This window comes from Juglans regia, chromosome 6 (assembly GCF_001411555.2).
Source record: "Juglans regia cultivar Chandler chromosome 6, Walnut 2.0, whole genome shotgun sequence".
Lineage (NCBI taxonomy): Eukaryota > Viridiplantae > Streptophyta > Magnoliopsida > Fagales > Juglandaceae > Juglans > Juglans regia.
The window spans coordinates 15,202,355-15,219,608 of NC_049906.1; the positions used below are offsets into that span (position 1 = coordinate 15,202,355).

Genomic DNA, 17,254 nt, shown 5'->3' on the forward strand with positions numbered 1-17,254 from the left:
CGGTTTGGAGCTGGCTTAAGTTCCTAACCACAATTTACTTAAATAATTAAGAGTAATGCGCAAGTGCCGTGCAGTCACTTTGAAAAAGAATAACATTTACTATTAAAAAATTAATTTATTTTCATATAGATTCCGTATTTATTCACTTTTTTAAAGTGATTGTACAGCACTTATACACTTACAACTACAACTATCATTTCTCAATAATTAAAAGGATAGAGATATGAACCAAGTGAGAAATCAAATAATGAGCAAGCTACCAAGGAAGATAGGTTAAACATTAAATGAGTTGAAGAATTATCAATATTAATAAAAATAATAATTTAAAGTCTAATAAAAAGTTATTAAAGAATAAAGAAACAAACAAAGGGGTGGTCACCATCCTCAAAATTAGGCTTGGAGTGGTCGGTCCATCCCAACCAATGTCATGGGTGGTAGACTATCCCCATTTTAGGAGGGTAGTAATTGGCCACCCAAGTCATTTCTAAGATTGCCACCTCATTTAGGAGAGATAATGACAGGTTTACTATTTCCTATCACTCATTTATTACTCCTTTTATTTTATTTTATTTTATTTTATTTTTTTACTTAGTGGTGAAGGAAGTAACTACTAGTGAAGTTGTATATTTTTTTAATTTTTTCTTAATGATTAAGGATGTTAAAAAACTATTTTAAAAAATAAAATAAAAATTTAAATACACTATAAAGAAGTAAAAGGGTGGGTATGAGAGTAGTAAGCCTATCATTATCTATTTAGGAGACATGTAATGAATTTTATCACTCGCCAACCCTATCGGTGGCTTTAGGACAACCACACATAAGATCTACCACCCTACATGGTTGGTTGGCTACCCTAACCTCTTGCTTGGTTTGAGAACAACCCTCTCAAGGTGCTTTTTTATTTTTTATTTTTTATTTTTTAAAGCGTGGTTGACCGCCTCCCAATTGGGTTGGTCAGCAGCGGGCCGGTCAGCCACTCCAAAAATATTTTTCAATAAATATTTTCATTCCATCTTTAAATTTGTTTTTATAATATTGATAATCTTGTTTCATTTAATTTCTAACCTGCATTAGTTTGTTTGTTGGTTTTTATTTAAACAAAATTCTTATTTGTTCATTCTTTAAACAAAATGTTAGGATTCCCGAAAATTTAAATCCTGGTCAGATATTTTAGAGAGAGCTAATCTTAAAGATTCACAAATAACAAAAAATAAGATAAAAAATACACCGTGCATGTGTTTTGTTCTTCTTCTTCTTCTTCTTCTTCTTTTTTGTGCATCCTCATTACCAACCAAGAAAATTTTTGTTTTAAAAAAAATTATCTCAATTTTATTGATTACCCTCACTTATAGCGGAGGAATAACTTTTATTAAAATAAAAACTTATGAGTTACAATGATAGGAAAATAAAGCCACAAAACCAAGTTACTAAAAACAAATTGAAATTATTTAAGTATCCATGTAACACACTCCAACTCCCTTAAATTTCACAATACCAAAAAATCAATCTACTCTCCCTCAATCTGCTCCTCCAAGGCTCCTCTAACTCCCTATTTTTTTCACTAATCTGACAAAACTTAAACCTCATTGTCATCATAATCAACCCCATGCTAAGTACCGTGTGAGAATATGAGAATAAGACTCTTGATAAGACATTCTCACAACTACGATGAACCTCAACTCTACAATGCAATGGGAGTAAAATGATGAATGAACATGAACGCATGTAAAGAAATTGACAAATGCATAAGAAAATTTGGTTAAGACAAAATATCAAACATTTGTTGGGCATTCCTTAGAAACTGAAATGCATAATGCCTTAACCCACCAAAATCCATCCTAAATACATGATGTTTTATGAAAAACTCAAAACTCAATCCTACTTTATGGCAAATGCATAATGCCTTAACCCACCAAAATCCATCCTAAATACATGATGTTTTATGAAAAACTCAAAACTCAATCCTACTTGATGGCAAATTTCATCCCAGCACAAAAAAACAACCCAAAACTTCAACATGCACTCGATACCGAACCACAATCTCAAACGGGAGGACAATAGAACCCTAGAAGAATAGGAGATAAAGGAGTTAGAGCACTTACCATGTCTGGAAATTGTGTAGACGAGGAGGTCTGCTCGATTTCTAAATACCAAAGTGCTCTAGAACACGAGAGGGGTGAGGAGTTGTGTTCAGCTATGGCACACAGAGAAGTGAGAGAGTCGTGTGTGAGTGTGAGAGGAAGTATCGGGGGATGGAGAGGGTCATGACTTATTTCCAACTAAGCTGGGACTTAGTTAAAGTACATGGCACGCACATGACTTAGCCATCACGGCTCAAAATCCCACTGGGACAACTTCAGTAACTTAACACTCAAATTCCATATGCATGACAATAAAAAAAAAATTCAGAAAAATTAAAAATAAAAATAAAAACCCAAACTGTGTTCACATGCAGAAAATGTCATATGCAAAAAATGAAAATTAAATTAAATTAATCACAAAAATAAAATATAAATAAAATAAGATAACATAAAGGTTGACCCACACCCTAAAAAAAAAATTCAAGTAAATTAATTATCTTGAAGTCAAATCACTTGCCTTAAGGACAAGATCCGTGTATGGTGTTTGCATTTTTTCGTAATGAAGGAACATCGACTTTTTCTATATGGATCAAACCTTTATGTGGCAAGAATAGACCTCTTGACTTAAAAGTACTAGATTCAATTAGTATTAATCAATTTAAGGTATAAACTCCTCCATTGGACAACATCTATGAAACTTTATGGAACTTACATAATGAATAAGTTGTGAAAAATACATTCCTCTCAATGCACTAAAATATAACTATGTCAAAATGAGTCATGGGGTCTACACTTACATTGTAGACTATAAAAGAATAGATAGATATTTCATCTCCAAGAATGGGAAGTGTGAAGTACTGAGTACTCATAACTGGGCACACCAAGCATGATCTTTGCCCAATTCAACAAAACTAAAACTGAAAATTAAATAAAGTAGAAAAAAAAACAACATTTTTTTTCTTCAAAACAATGAAAGAAAACAAAAATATGTAAAATGCATGTCCTAAACTAATGATGTGCAGGAAATAAAAAAAAAATGCAAGTGTGCCTATCACATTGTGTCACACACACCAATGGCTTCCCTTCTTGGCAAGATCCACTCACCATCTTCTTTTACCACCAATTTTGACTTATATTTTGAGTAATTTTTTTCATCATCACCAGTTTTTATGATCTTTTTTTTATTGTGAAAACAAAATTCAGATAGTTTACCTTGCTTTAAGTTTATGGAGGTTATGTGATGACTTACCTCTTAGACTTGATTCTCAAGAGTCTTTGAATTCTTCTTTTTTTTTTTCTGCTCTATTTTTCTGCACTTTACTCAAATTAAAGTAATATGGTCTTATATGACCAGCAATACAACAATGATGACAAGTAGGCACAAACTTACCTCGGTTCAACTGCTTTGAGGTTGATCTTTCATGTGGCTTTCCATGATGATTTGACTTTGAAGCGACTTCTTTTGGAGTATCTACAACTTGACTTCCTTTGACCAAAAACGATACTTTTAGAGGTAGTGGCAACGGATAATGAGACTTGAATATCTTTATCTTGGAAAGTTGTATACCCCAAACCAGTATGATCACAGTTGGACTTTTGACTACTTAACATCTCATCCAATTTTTGAGTTGCTAATTTTTGTTGAGACTCTAGAGAACTCTTCAATTCTTTGTTTAGTGCATCATTTTGAACCTTAAATATCGAGATACCAATTTCAGAAATTTTCAGTGCCACCAAAAGACTATTCTTTTCATTCTCCACTGTTGTGAGTTTGCTATACAGCTTCTTGTTAAGCTTTTTCTGCTTGACCACTTCTTCACATAAGTCATTATACGCCTCTTGTATGCTTAACTCAATAGTCAGTATCAACAAGAGCTATATCCAAGTCACTATCATCAAATTCAATTTTAGATTTTGTTACCATAATTTCAAGAAAATCATCAACAACAGTTGTAAAAGCCATAAATGAATTTTCATCATCAGACGATGAACTAGAAGTTTCAGATTTTGAACTGTCACTAAGTGTAACATTCAGTACTTTTTCCTTATTTTTCTTAAAGTTTGGGCACTACACTCTAATATGACCGTAGCCGAAGCACTCATGAAATTGTACTTTGTCCTATTTTTCAAATTTTTCTTTATTCCATTTTTCTTTATCACTTTTTTTTGTAAGAAATTCCTTACCTCGTTTTTGTTTTCCACTAGTTTTCTTGTTAAACAATATTTTTTTGAATTTTCTTACAATGAGATCTAGGTCCTCATCATTCAAATTTTCTTCATCGGAAGAATCATCTCGATATTCTTTCACAGTTTTAAAGTAATGGACTTACCTTTTTCTTGTTTGAGGAAGCGATAACTTATATATTTGCAAAGAGCCGACCAGTTATTCAATCTTAATAGCATCTAAATCCTTCATTTCCTCAATAGCTGTAACTTTTGGGCAATATCTTTTAGGGAGGGGCCTTAAAAATTTTCTCGCGACTCTTGAATCTTTCACCTTCTTGTCGAGATTAAACCTGAAATTCACAATATCAATAAGTTTAGCATAAAAATCATTAAAACTTTTATTTTCCACCATTTTAATCTCTTCAGATTTTGAAATTAGCATCTGCAATTTCAAATTTTTTTACTATTCTTGTGCCTTGATGTGAAACCTCCAAAATATCCCAGACTTTTTTGGCAATCTCACACATGGAGATTCTTTTAAACTCTTTGGAAGTCATGAAAATAGCGTTAAGTCATTTGCTATTCTAGTTGCAGTTGTTGATCTCATCTCTAGACCAACCATCAAGAGTTTTCTCGGGCTTAGTTCATCCTCGTTCAATTCCATACCACACACGTTCATCCAAAAGCTTGAGAAAAGCCCTCATACGAAGTTTCCAATAAGCATAGTTTTTCCCATCAAAGGGTGGCAGGATTGATGACGACATGATCTACAGGAACACGATCACACTCAACTGAGTGAACCATGCTCTGATGCCAATTGAAATTACCCAAGTATCCATGTATTTTAATACAACGTTCTACCAATTCACTCAACCTCCAACAAGGAGCACGATCACACTTGATGAGAGAGAAATAACTAGAAAATTCTCTTGAAAATTTTTGCACACATATGTACTCGGAAAGACACTACAAAATCTCCCAAACCGAAAAATCTAGTAATCCTAACTAATATGATCACTTTAATATTCTATCTAAAAGCAGTTTGAAATACAGTAGGACTCTGTTGATAGAGTGAGTCTGTTGCGACAGACTCTACTAACGGAATGCTGACACCTAGCACTTTATTTTCTTTGCAGTAGCAATTTTCCCTTCAAACTCTTCTCTAGATAAGATTTATATCTTGGAACTCGACTTTTACACTTTTGACTTATCTAAAACACTATTTAACAACTTCTAGATAAAATCAAAATAGCTATAGATAAATTCAAAGTATTTTACATTTATCTAAATTATAAAACCAAAAATAAGCTGAAGTCTATCATCTTAGTCACCTAGTCTTAGCCAAACTCTTACATCTACATAAATGAATCTAAAGGAAAGATACAAAGAAACAAAGTAATAACCTAGAAGATTAGTGTCGTATAGATGGAAAACTTGCGCGACCCATTCAAAACAGAGCAATCATATATTTAAGGTGTTGAAGAAGAGATGAAAACTTACCGTGTCCTATAGCTTCATAATTGGCTAGGTTGTCAGCAAGAGCATTACCTTCTCTGTAAACATAATTGATATTGAAACTGGAATGATTCTTGAAATGTAAAATATAATCCCATATGTTTGGGTAAATCCAAGGGGGAAGGAGCCTTTATTAAGCCAATTAATCACAGCAAGAGAATCAATTTCAATACTAAGATCAGAGATACTTAGTTCATAGCATAAAGTTAAATCAACTCTTGAAGCTGACAATTCTATAAAAGTGTTGATACATGTATCCAAAAAGCAAGATAAAACTGCAATAATAGAGCAATTATTGAAACATAAAATATTAACACAACCAACAATCCAAGGGTTACCTTTCAAAACCCGTCAATATTCAGCAAGAGAGTACTCAGGGAGAGGTTGAATCCATATAACTAAGATAGGTCTTTTGGTCCAAACAGGAGCCAAGGGATGTGCAAAAAGTTGAGAACTTCAGTGTCGTCGTTAAGCGTGAGAGCTTAAGGTTTCAAAAAAGGATTTACCTCTCGAAAACACTTTGTAATCTTACATATAATGGTAAGGGCTGAGATGTCGAAACCACTTTGTAATTCCCATTGGAGAATCGATGGTGGCAAAGAGCAAGGAGATTGAATTGATCATAGACCACCAATGGATGACAATGTCCTTCCAACAACTACTATCGCAGAGGATATGGCCCAAAGCATAAAAGAAATAATGCCAAATGGTCTTCGCAAGAGAACTATATGAAAAACCATAGATTGCATTTTCAATAGATCCTTCTATTGGGTTTATCCCACATCGATTGTGGAATGGGCTAATAGTCAATTTATAAGTGTGAGGGAAAATCTCACCCCTTAAGCTAGTTTTTGGGATTGAGAGAGCTCATGTTCACCCAAAGCCTTTGAGAAAAGAAGAGCACTTTGAAGTCATAGGTATTCCACATTGTTGGATTTTATCATTGAGGCATTATACGAAAGTTTCCAAATAAAGACCGAAATCTTGGTGGGGAGAATTTGATTCCAAACAGGTTTTGTTTGAAACCATGCTATCCAATTCCAAAATGCCGAAAGGCTAGTGGCAAATCAGTTCACCATTTAGAATACTAAAAATTCAAGCAATAGAATTTCTCAATTCTTAAGAAACTATAGCCGTTTCATTCCTATTGTTGTAAATGAGACAGTTTTTGACTTACTAAAACTATAATATTTGAATTATCTTAGAAATACTTCCTTCTTCCTCAAATTCTCTTAGAATTCTCTTAGAAATACTTCCTTCTTCCTTCTTTCAAAATTTCATAATCCGATTTTCTTTTTAATTTCTAATAGATTTTTTTAGATGCAAATCACAAGAAAGTTTATTCTTCCTCAAATTCCTCATTCAAAGATAAATGATTAAATACTTTTAAGAGAAAAAAAAAATTAATCGGAATAGAAGCACAAGCATATTCAGAAGCTAATATATGCCAATAGCAGTAGAGAAAGAACACAATTAAGTGGCATAAATGTCGATGATAATAAGAGTAGAACCATGCAATAGCATCTCTTCCAATTCCCTTGTCCAAGTAATAAGAGAGCTACAGGTTGTTTTTCTTTCCAATTGCCCACGACAAGGGCAATTGGCTTTGGGCACTATGAGGCACACTTAGCTCTTACATTACAAGAAATGCGGGTTTTTGCGGCGCTCAAAATCGCCGCTAATACATACCTGAATCGCTACAGGTGATTAATTCCGGCGATTTTTAGATCGCCGCACTTTCGACGAAATAAAGATGCCTTTTCTTATAAATCGTAGCGAAAGCCAAAACTCGCTGTGAAATAGACTTTTCCCGGCGTGTTTTATTCGCCCCAAATAATGACATGACACGTCGCAAAAGAGTCTTTCTGTTTGGTCCAATATCGTTGCGAAAAATTTAAAGCGACGACATATATCGTCGTAAATAATCCTGAATATCGCTGCAAAAAACTTTGATACTATCCCAGCGATATTGTGATGTCGTCGCTCCAATATAATTCACGGCGATAATGGTCGCCGCAAATGTTGGGATGCTTATCACGGCGATTACATGTTTCGTCGCCTAATCAGCTATACCTGCGGATGCGTAGTCACCGCAAAGAATATTATCGCCGCAAATAATTGTCACGACGATTTTCTCAACTCGACCCAATAGTAGTTGACGGTATACCCGTATATTTGCGGCGCATATAAATCGCTGAAATGTTATGATTTTCGGCGATATAGCGGCACCGCTATTTGTTTCTCAACGAAAATTAGGTTGATTCCAACGAGTTTGAATTCGCCGCAAATATGCTTTGGTTCAATTTTTTTTTTTTTCCATTCGCCGTTTTGGCTGGGGTTTGTTGTCACACTTATATAATTAAAATTGGTAACACATATTGCAACTTCTTATTAAATTGAGGTCAGCCAGAAGAATATATATATATGTTTAGTATCTTACCTGAAATAAGATACTAAATATATATCTTAAAAAAATATATATAAACACCACACAAGTAGGAAACATTTTCAGCTCATAAACTAATACATTCATTCAGTCAAATTCAGTTACATAGAATTCACATTACTGTAATTATGGGCTACACTAGGGTGTACCAATATGCATCCAAAACCTACAACGCAACTACTAAATGTCTTCTAAACAATATTATCTGAAAATGTGCACATTCATTCAATATATGTCAATTGGCCTGCAGCTGAAATTACATCTACTCAGCTATTTCAATATGCATCTGGGGCATGTGGGGTGGGTAGAACAAGCTTCAACATGATTGCAACAATGCCCTTAAAATCTCAAAATTTCTGCATATTTGATCTTGCTATATCTCCAACATGATTGCAACAATGGAAGTGGGATCCGAAGGCAGTACAAAATAACAAAATTTCAATAATGCCCAATAATTGACATAGTTAAATGCATAACTATGTAAATTGGTGATCTGCATTCGAAAGCAGGAAAATTTTAGTGGAATTGGTGCATTATTGGAAGTCTAATCTTATACTTATTTGAACCCCACCGAGAATTACCACTTGTTATCATTGCAAACTAGAGTTTGATATCACATTAACACACCTGTTCAAGCCCCACATTTCCAGTGCTTCAAAAAAACAAAAGCCAACCTAAACTTCGTGATTTAATGTCTTACATATATGTACAATTACTGGATAAAAAATTACAAACAAACATCTACAAACCCTAAATAAAATTAAAAAGGGAAAAGAAAGCTGGCTAGCTAATTATAATACCAAGGGAAACAAACCCTACATTGAGTCATGATCTACTTATTGGCTTTATTGAATTTGTTATTTTGGGTAACCCTACTTCATGGCTTTTAGGAATTGATGAGATTAAGCTAGCTAGTTTAATCCGCAAATAATAGCAGAAAATTGCCATCATGGTCAAATGGTTGTAATTAATATGGATATGGTAGCACTATTCTATTGATTTACCTGTAGGTACATTGCACAAGTGATGGAATTCATTTGACCAACATATATAGATAGATATGTTATATCTATACATAACATGCTCAAGTACATGATGGCCATACACAACACCTCACACCTCCTATCCTATAGCCACTGTCACATATTGTATTTGCTAGAAGTTAATGAAAGAGAGATGTTTGTCATGTGCAATAAAATGACAGTATTGTTCAAAGACATTGATATGTTGAAGGGCTATTGGGAAGAGAAATAATAATAGAGAGGGAGAGAGAGAGAGATCTTATATTTGTCCATGAAAAAATAAATACAAGCACTAAGACGCTTATCAGCTACATAGGCTGATTTAATTCCCCTCTTGAAGGGAACTCGTTCTTTTTTGAGTCTTTTATTTCAATATCTTAGTACAAATCAGCCTACCATAGATCTCTAAATTCCATTAACTATACATAGAAGTGGATGCTAAGGTGAAATGAATATATCCATTGGCCTTCATCTCAAACAGATTATTAGCTCCTAATAATTGGTTGTGGGGGAGAAAAGTGAAGGAAAAAAAGAAATGTTCAGAATATATTAATTAGGTTAAACATCGGGGGCATATTTAAATTAATGTAATCTCTAACTCATGAGCATAGGATTCATGTCCATATATGTAAGTCTATAGATGGACATGAATATATCCTATTATAATATGTATATGGAAATGAATATGTATATGGAAATGATCGATTTCCATATATGGGGGGGTCTACCATGTATGAATATATATGAGATGAACAACAGCTCAAAAAGCTTGAAGAAGTATTCATTTATTTAGTTATTCTGAATTGCAAATTCATGAGTAACCAGCAGAAATTGTCAGCTCACAAAGTTAGGGAATCACATCCAAATGAAACAACAAAATAAACTAGCTAGGCCAGCCGCTAACCCTTGTTTGTTACCAAAATCCAGCTTCTAAATACTTCAGCTAGAGTCTTCATCAACCCTTTTGTCCTAAATATGCAGTTCATTGCATTAGTGGCGCCTTTTGGACAAAATTTTTACTATATGATCATGAGGAAGATGATTAATTAAAACCAATTAGAAGTACAAACACATTTTGCCATGCATGTCATTGGAAGCTAGCTAACTAATTTCCTGCAATCCAATCAAGAAGAAGAAAGAAGAAAATAAATAAATAAAAGGGCGCTGCTACTCTATCCCTCAAAGTAACCGCTCACTTTGACCGCAAGTGCAAAAAAATCAAAATATTAAAAAAAAAGTACACTTTTACATTAGAAATGAGGCAACCAATTTTTAGATAAAAGACCCACTGATTGGTTTACCATAATACATTAGCCAAGAAATTGTTGCCAAAAGAATGTAGAAGGACAAATGAAACAAAAGAATTAAAGGAGGGTAAAGGAATGGCCGGGGGTACAGCTGATCAGCACAAAAGAAACTTTAAATTGAAGTAAGTATATAATTAGAATACATGAATGTATTCTAACTATAATCAATTCAAGTAAACAAATAAATATTTGCATGTATAATAACTATAATCAGTTCAACGAATATACATAACCAAGCGTGCTGGACTATCACAGGTCTTGATTAATAATAGTATTATACTCAAATATCCAGACGCAATAAAGATTGTATTTGATTGCAAAACTTAGCTAAAATGAAAAGAAGGTAATGATTATTCTGATGTTTGGACGAAAGGGGCTTCATTAAAATAGACAAAGACAAGTATAACATAATATAAGGATAACTAAGCTAGTACCAACGATTTCGCCGCTAAAATTCTGCACTTGAATATAGCAGAAATTGGAAAACGTTATGGATCCTACTCAGACTCAAACAGTTAAGAAAAACAATAACTTAACTTTTACGTGTAGATGATGGCCAGAACAAACAGATCACATAAAGGGAGACGTGGGAAATTTATTTAAAAAGTTTTGTGCATGCATCTATTAGTTTAATAATGCCAAAATTGGGAAGAACATATCTATAGTATAAGCATGACCCTAATGTATTATGTGGATGGCAAAGAGGCAGAAAGGTCAAAAGGCTTAGAGAAGAAATAAAAGGAACGATCGTGGCACCTGACATGCAAATGGGCACATGATAAGTATCCTTCTACAACAGGTGGAGATCAGCTAATGCATGAAACTAAGATATGCATGAAGCCCCATGTCACCAACAGTAGGAGAAAAAAAAAATCACAATATCAGTTAATGCCTTTTTTTATTATTTTATTATTTTTATTTCTTTATTTTTTTGGTTTATCAGGTTTCGTAATGATGAAAATCAAAACCTCAATCTTCAGCAAGTAATTAATTGCATGCTTCAAGAAAAAATCCTTTATGTTTTCTCATCCATGAAACTTTGAAAGTAATTAGCTTTATTGTTAACTTTTTCCTCTTTTTCCTGGATAAAAAGCAGACAATCACTAAGTAAGATCCTGCAGTCACTCCGTTAACAAAGTGCCAATAAAGGCTAGATTAAAAATAAATAGGAGGGGTTCTAGGTGGGTAAAACAATTAAGTTTAGTGTTGTGTCACAACCATTTTAAGTAAATGTAAGGTTGCATGTATTATTTCTTTTGGTTCTCTGATCTGGCTTTCTTCTTGTCATACATCAGCTTAAAATGGTTTTCATTTCAGTGATATGCTATCAGTTTTTCTTGTGATGTCACCAACAATCCAAAGTAATGAATGATAGCAAAGATTAGAACATCGTAAAACCAAAAGGCCGAACACATCTTAATATGCAAAAGAAAAATACCAAGACAGTTGTCACAACTCAAGACTCAAACAGTTGTCACGACTCAAGACTTATCTACACAGTTACAAACATAAGATCAGTTCCAACTCCTCTGTTCAGAAAATATAGCCACAAAAGATAATTAAGTAACGTTTGTAACTGGAGCTGAAAATCTGCAGTACATATCCTTTGTTGTACAAATATCATCTTATCATGTAAACTCAAACCACTTTAACCTGTGGAAACAGAGAATTTATTCCGCAAAAGAATTGCCTTTTAACTTGGTATTCCAAGCAGGTTCGAGCCAATTTTATTTTTTTCCCTATCCTTGGCATCCTCCAACAACCTAAACTAATAATCTCTCCTGCTAGCCTTTCTCTTCCTAGCATCTACAATGAGTTAACCTATCAAGCTAACCGACACTCAGACATTTCCTTTCCTTTAACTGCATCACTTTGGAACGGCCATACAGTTTGTGACTTCATTTACCCATCATTTTGACTAATTTTGAAACTGGACAGTTTGGAACTTCAAAGACAGTCCAAGGAGACCAACACAAACAATGCACCAGTGAAGAGGCCATGAATAAACCAAACGAAGCAGAAAAAATCCATAAGCTACAGATCAAGAAAAAAATCTACACAACTCAGATGATTTGGATGCTTACACGCCCTTTAAGACTACAGTGACTTTAGACACAACAAATCAGTACCCACCAAAATGCATAATTTTTGCAATAAAGAAATCATGCGGGGATGAAGGGGGAGAGCTATTTGCAGTAAAGGGAACAACCAAATACCTGCAATGCATGAAAGATAGTCCCCACCGTCTCAATGGACGATAATCGCCGCCGATATTGAGCTTCCGAAAACAATCTCTCCACGTGGTCGACGGTGAGGCACAGACTTTGTTTCGAACTCAAAGTCTGGAATGAGGGGCCTGGATTCCGCAATAGCAGAACCAAGAAACGCACGAAGAATGCAACAGAGAGATATTTATCAGCTCCTAAATCGCCGAGTGGAAACAGGGGCGTGTGTCTTACTGGTAGGCTGAAATGGGGATGAAGGTAATCGCGATTTGAGGGGAAATCCGGATTTGGGGGGAAAACTGATTTTATGTGAAGGTATTGGCACCGTTTACATTAATTGGAGATTTGCAGCGAACAACAGCGTCGGCATTAGATTTTGACATTTTACGGCGGTTTATATCGCCGCTAATATCTTTAAAATCGCTGCAAAAATAAAATTAATATTTACAGCGAATATTTTCGCCGCAAAATAATTTAAAATCGCCGCAAAAAAGGAAAACAAAAAGTCACGGGCTGGAAGCCGCGTTGACCAAGAAGTCGTCGTGATTCATAACTTATTGCGGCGATATTAATTCCAGCAGACCAAATATCGCCGCAACTGAGCCAATTTCTTGTAGTGTTAAAACAGCTGTTGGAATGTATCATAACTAACAAACGTTTTATAATTCAAACTTTTTTTCAAAGAGATAGAACATATAATAAATTTTCATTCTAAAACATCTCTCATAATATGTTTAAAAGAAATTGCCGTTACGATCGAATCTTGGAGTCCAAATTTTTATTTTCTGACTTCGTGATTCACTTATTTTCATTATAATTTCTAACAAGTTGATCGTAAACTTTAACTCCATTCAATTCAACTACAAAGTAAATGAATACAAGTTGACCATCTTATAGTTGTTTGAACTCGAATAGACTATAGCTGATGAAATATAACAAAGAGTATTAATACACATATTTACAATTCTTTATATACAACTATATTTAAAATTAAAGCTATTTATATAAAACGATCTTACTTTTATAAATTATTTTTTAAAAAAAAAATACTCCTAATTTAAAAAATGATTATTAAAAGAGTTATTTTTTATCATTTTCTTTTAACAAAACTTATGATATCCCATCCCACCCACACCTTTACCCTTCTTTAAATTATGTACCTCCGGAGTAGACTAACATAAATATATGTATATATATATATATATTCAAAATTGTTTTTTCAAAATATCATTTTTTTTTCTAAGCAAGCAAATATATCATTTAGATAAGGAAAACGAGATACATTAAGAGGGGATAGGGTTCCCCAACAGACACCTCATTACAATAACCACAACGAAAAAGTGAAAAAAAAAATTTTGAGTTTTAGGACCAAATACTTAGTTCCACCCATACCATGCAAAGACGGCGCTATCTTAAATAAAGATTTTTTGCAGTTCACACATATATGTGAACTATGGAGCCACCGTTGGAAGTAATAGAAGTTGAAGGTACACTGTGGTCTGTTGTTTTAAGATGTTCCTTAAAAAGATTTGTATTCCCTTCCTCAAGATCATCGGTTAGGAAAAACGGAAACATAATAGGAAGACCGGCATCAGATTAACTGGACTACGGAGATAGGATGGGGCAAACTTAAAATATCTTGAGGTGCATAATTTAGTGGTGCAGCGCGTGTAGACGACAAATACATTATGAATCGGCAGCACGACGGGCGCATGACGAACACACGCATGAGTATCATATCCTAAGATTTTCGCAGTAATTTCGCTTAGTCCAAGTAGATCAGTGGTTGGGAAGTTGTATAGTGGGGTGTGTGTAGAGAGTCAATCATCGGAGTAAGGTAGATCTAATCAAAACTGAATCAATGAAAATAAAAGATAAAAAGAATACTAGCATGAAAAATATATACACAAATCGATAGAGAAAAAGGAACATCTAGGAAGGTTCGGGTGGAAACATTCGAAAATGATGAGTAGTTTCTCTGAGGAGCTTTTCTTTTCAAACCATCACTTATTTACGAGAATCGTCAATAAAAGTACAACTCCAAAATCAAAACTAGGTCCAGCACGTGGCATCTATAAGGATCAAAAGGTCACGCTGACCTTGATGATTTTCCCTTATATTATTTTTTATGTCTATTATATTTTATCTTTGACGAACGATCTTTAATGAGTGGCAATATAAATATGATATGAAAATTTAACATAAATATGACACAAAATAAATAGATTTGAATTTAATATAAGAAAATTTGGGTTAATATGTTTTGAATGTTTAGATTTATGACTTTGTTGTTATTGGGATTTAATATTGATATTATTGTTTAACTACTTAATATTTCAAAAGTATTAACCTTTTTCTGTTAATATAAAATCTTAATTTTTAGAGATATAAATTTTCTTATATATTATTAGTTTGAATATTGAGTAAATATTTTATCAAAAATCTAGTTATAATTATGAATGATTTATATAATTATCTACGTATTATATATCAAATTATGTTAATCGAGTCAAAATAAATATATAAATCAACTATATCTATTTGTATAAATCGGGTTGCGTATAGATTAATTGAATAAAAATTAATTATTAAACGAGTTATTTTAATCATGTGGTATTATCTGTTGTTTATATAGATCATATTAAGATTTCAATAGCCGAGTGATTTAATTAAACGTGTCAAATTTAGATTAACGAATATAAAGAATACTTGAGACATAATAAGATACAAACGACTAAAAAATGCAAATTAGCACTTCTATCTTTGTATCAATTTTTATTTTAGATGCTTGTACTTTAGTTTCTAGTAAGTTGCCAAGTGTAATTTTCCCTTGTTCTAGATCAAATTTTTAAAAATAACGATAAGGAAAGTGCTATTTAGACTTATAATTTCTATTCACGTAATAATATATGCTCGCGTGTAATAATATATGCTCGCGGATATAATTTTTATAAATTCTTTTGTAAAATATAATAAATAATTTATTTATTTTTAATTTTAAAATAATAATATTATTAAAAAATAATATTTTATTCAACTTATATAAAATTATAAAAATTTCATATCAATTTACTATCTAAACAATACTTAAATTATAAAATTTAAAAATAAAAGTTTAAATTAAAAAATAATAATAAAATATATCTTTTAGTCCGTATGTATATTTTTGCCATTTAAGGGACATGAATTTGATTGGAGATCAAAGCAAACGACTGATCCATAGGTTTTTAGCCTTTTTCTGAACAATTTACAAAGAACAGATCCGTAGTTCGTGAATCCATCATTAAAAATAAGAACAAAGGAACCACTTTCACAAATAAAGGCATTTTTTCATATCATCCTAACCCTACGTATTTTCCTTTAGCTTCTTTTAATAATATAAGAAGTTAAAAAAAATAAAAACAAAAACAAAATTTACATCTGTATATTCAATCAATAGTCTATTTTTTTTTTTTTTTTGGGTCTATTGTGCTGGCAAAGTTCCGTGCCGCCACGAGGGATCGGATAAATCGGAAGATTCGTAATACAGATCGGAGTACTCGAACAGCCCCCCATCAAACGCCACGTACTCGCCGGTGATCCCATACCCATCTCCGACACCGAACTCGAACGCGTCGTAATTCGGGATTTGATCCTCGAATCCCCACAAGTCGCCGATACCAGACGTGTCGGACGGGACACGAATCAAGTCGGTCTCCAGATTCTGCACTTCCTCCCCGGAAGAACTACCCGAGGGTGGCAGGCCAAGCTCGTCGTCAGAGGCTTCAAGAAGGTAACCCAGCTCCGGTTGGGACTCGCCGGAATCAGAAGTCAAGTCAACAACCGGCACCGGCGACGAAGAAGCCGGAGATATCTCTTCCTCGAAGCTCTTCATGACGGAGGCAAGGTCCTGAATGGTCGCATCGGGATCGGAGTCGTCGAGGAAATCCAGAAGGTTCTCCCGGAGACGCTTCACCTCGGGGGAGTCCGACTCGTCGGAGTCCTCATACCGGACCCTCTTCTTGATATTCCAGTCATCAACAAAGGTAATAGACGTCGACATAGAAATCGAGACAGATAGAAGATTTTCCGATAAAGCAAACAAGAGCGTTGAAAGCAGCGATGATGAGCTGCGATGAAGCGAAGAGGATACTTATATAAGGGGGACAAAGAAGAGAGATGAGAGAGAGAGTGGGGGTAATGATGGAGACGCAGGCGCGTGAGGGATCGGTTACTTTGCGCCCATGTCTTGGTTTTTTTTTTTTCTTTCGTCCTAGTAAACTGGTTTGAATTGCGTGATGATGTCCGGTTTTAATTGTGGGCCCCTGCTGCCTGCTGCCTGCTGCCTGCATAGTCAATCCGGCCTGCCTAGCGCCTGAGGCTTTCGGCTTTTTTTTTTTTTCTCTTTCCTTTTGTCTTTGGCTCGGCTCGGCTGAGGGATACTTAACTTAGAGGGTTGTTTGTTTGGTAGGAAAATAAATTAGGGGGGAAAGGTATTGGGTGTTTAGGACAT

General features: G+C 34.0%; 1 protein-coding gene across 1 annotated transcript; it reads right to left on the reverse strand.

The window, feature by feature from the left end:
* Nucleotides 1-16,027: 16,027 nt before the first annotated feature.
* LOC108994557 lies at nt 16,028-16,879 on the reverse strand. The gene has a single exon (XM_018969806.2). The coding sequence runs from the start codon at nt 16,802-16,804 to the stop codon at nt 16,226-16,228; it is 579 nt and encodes a 192-aa protein (XP_018825351.2). The 5' UTR covers nt 16,805-16,879; the 3' UTR covers nt 16,028-16,225.
* Nucleotides 16,880-17,254: the final 375 nt, after the last annotated feature.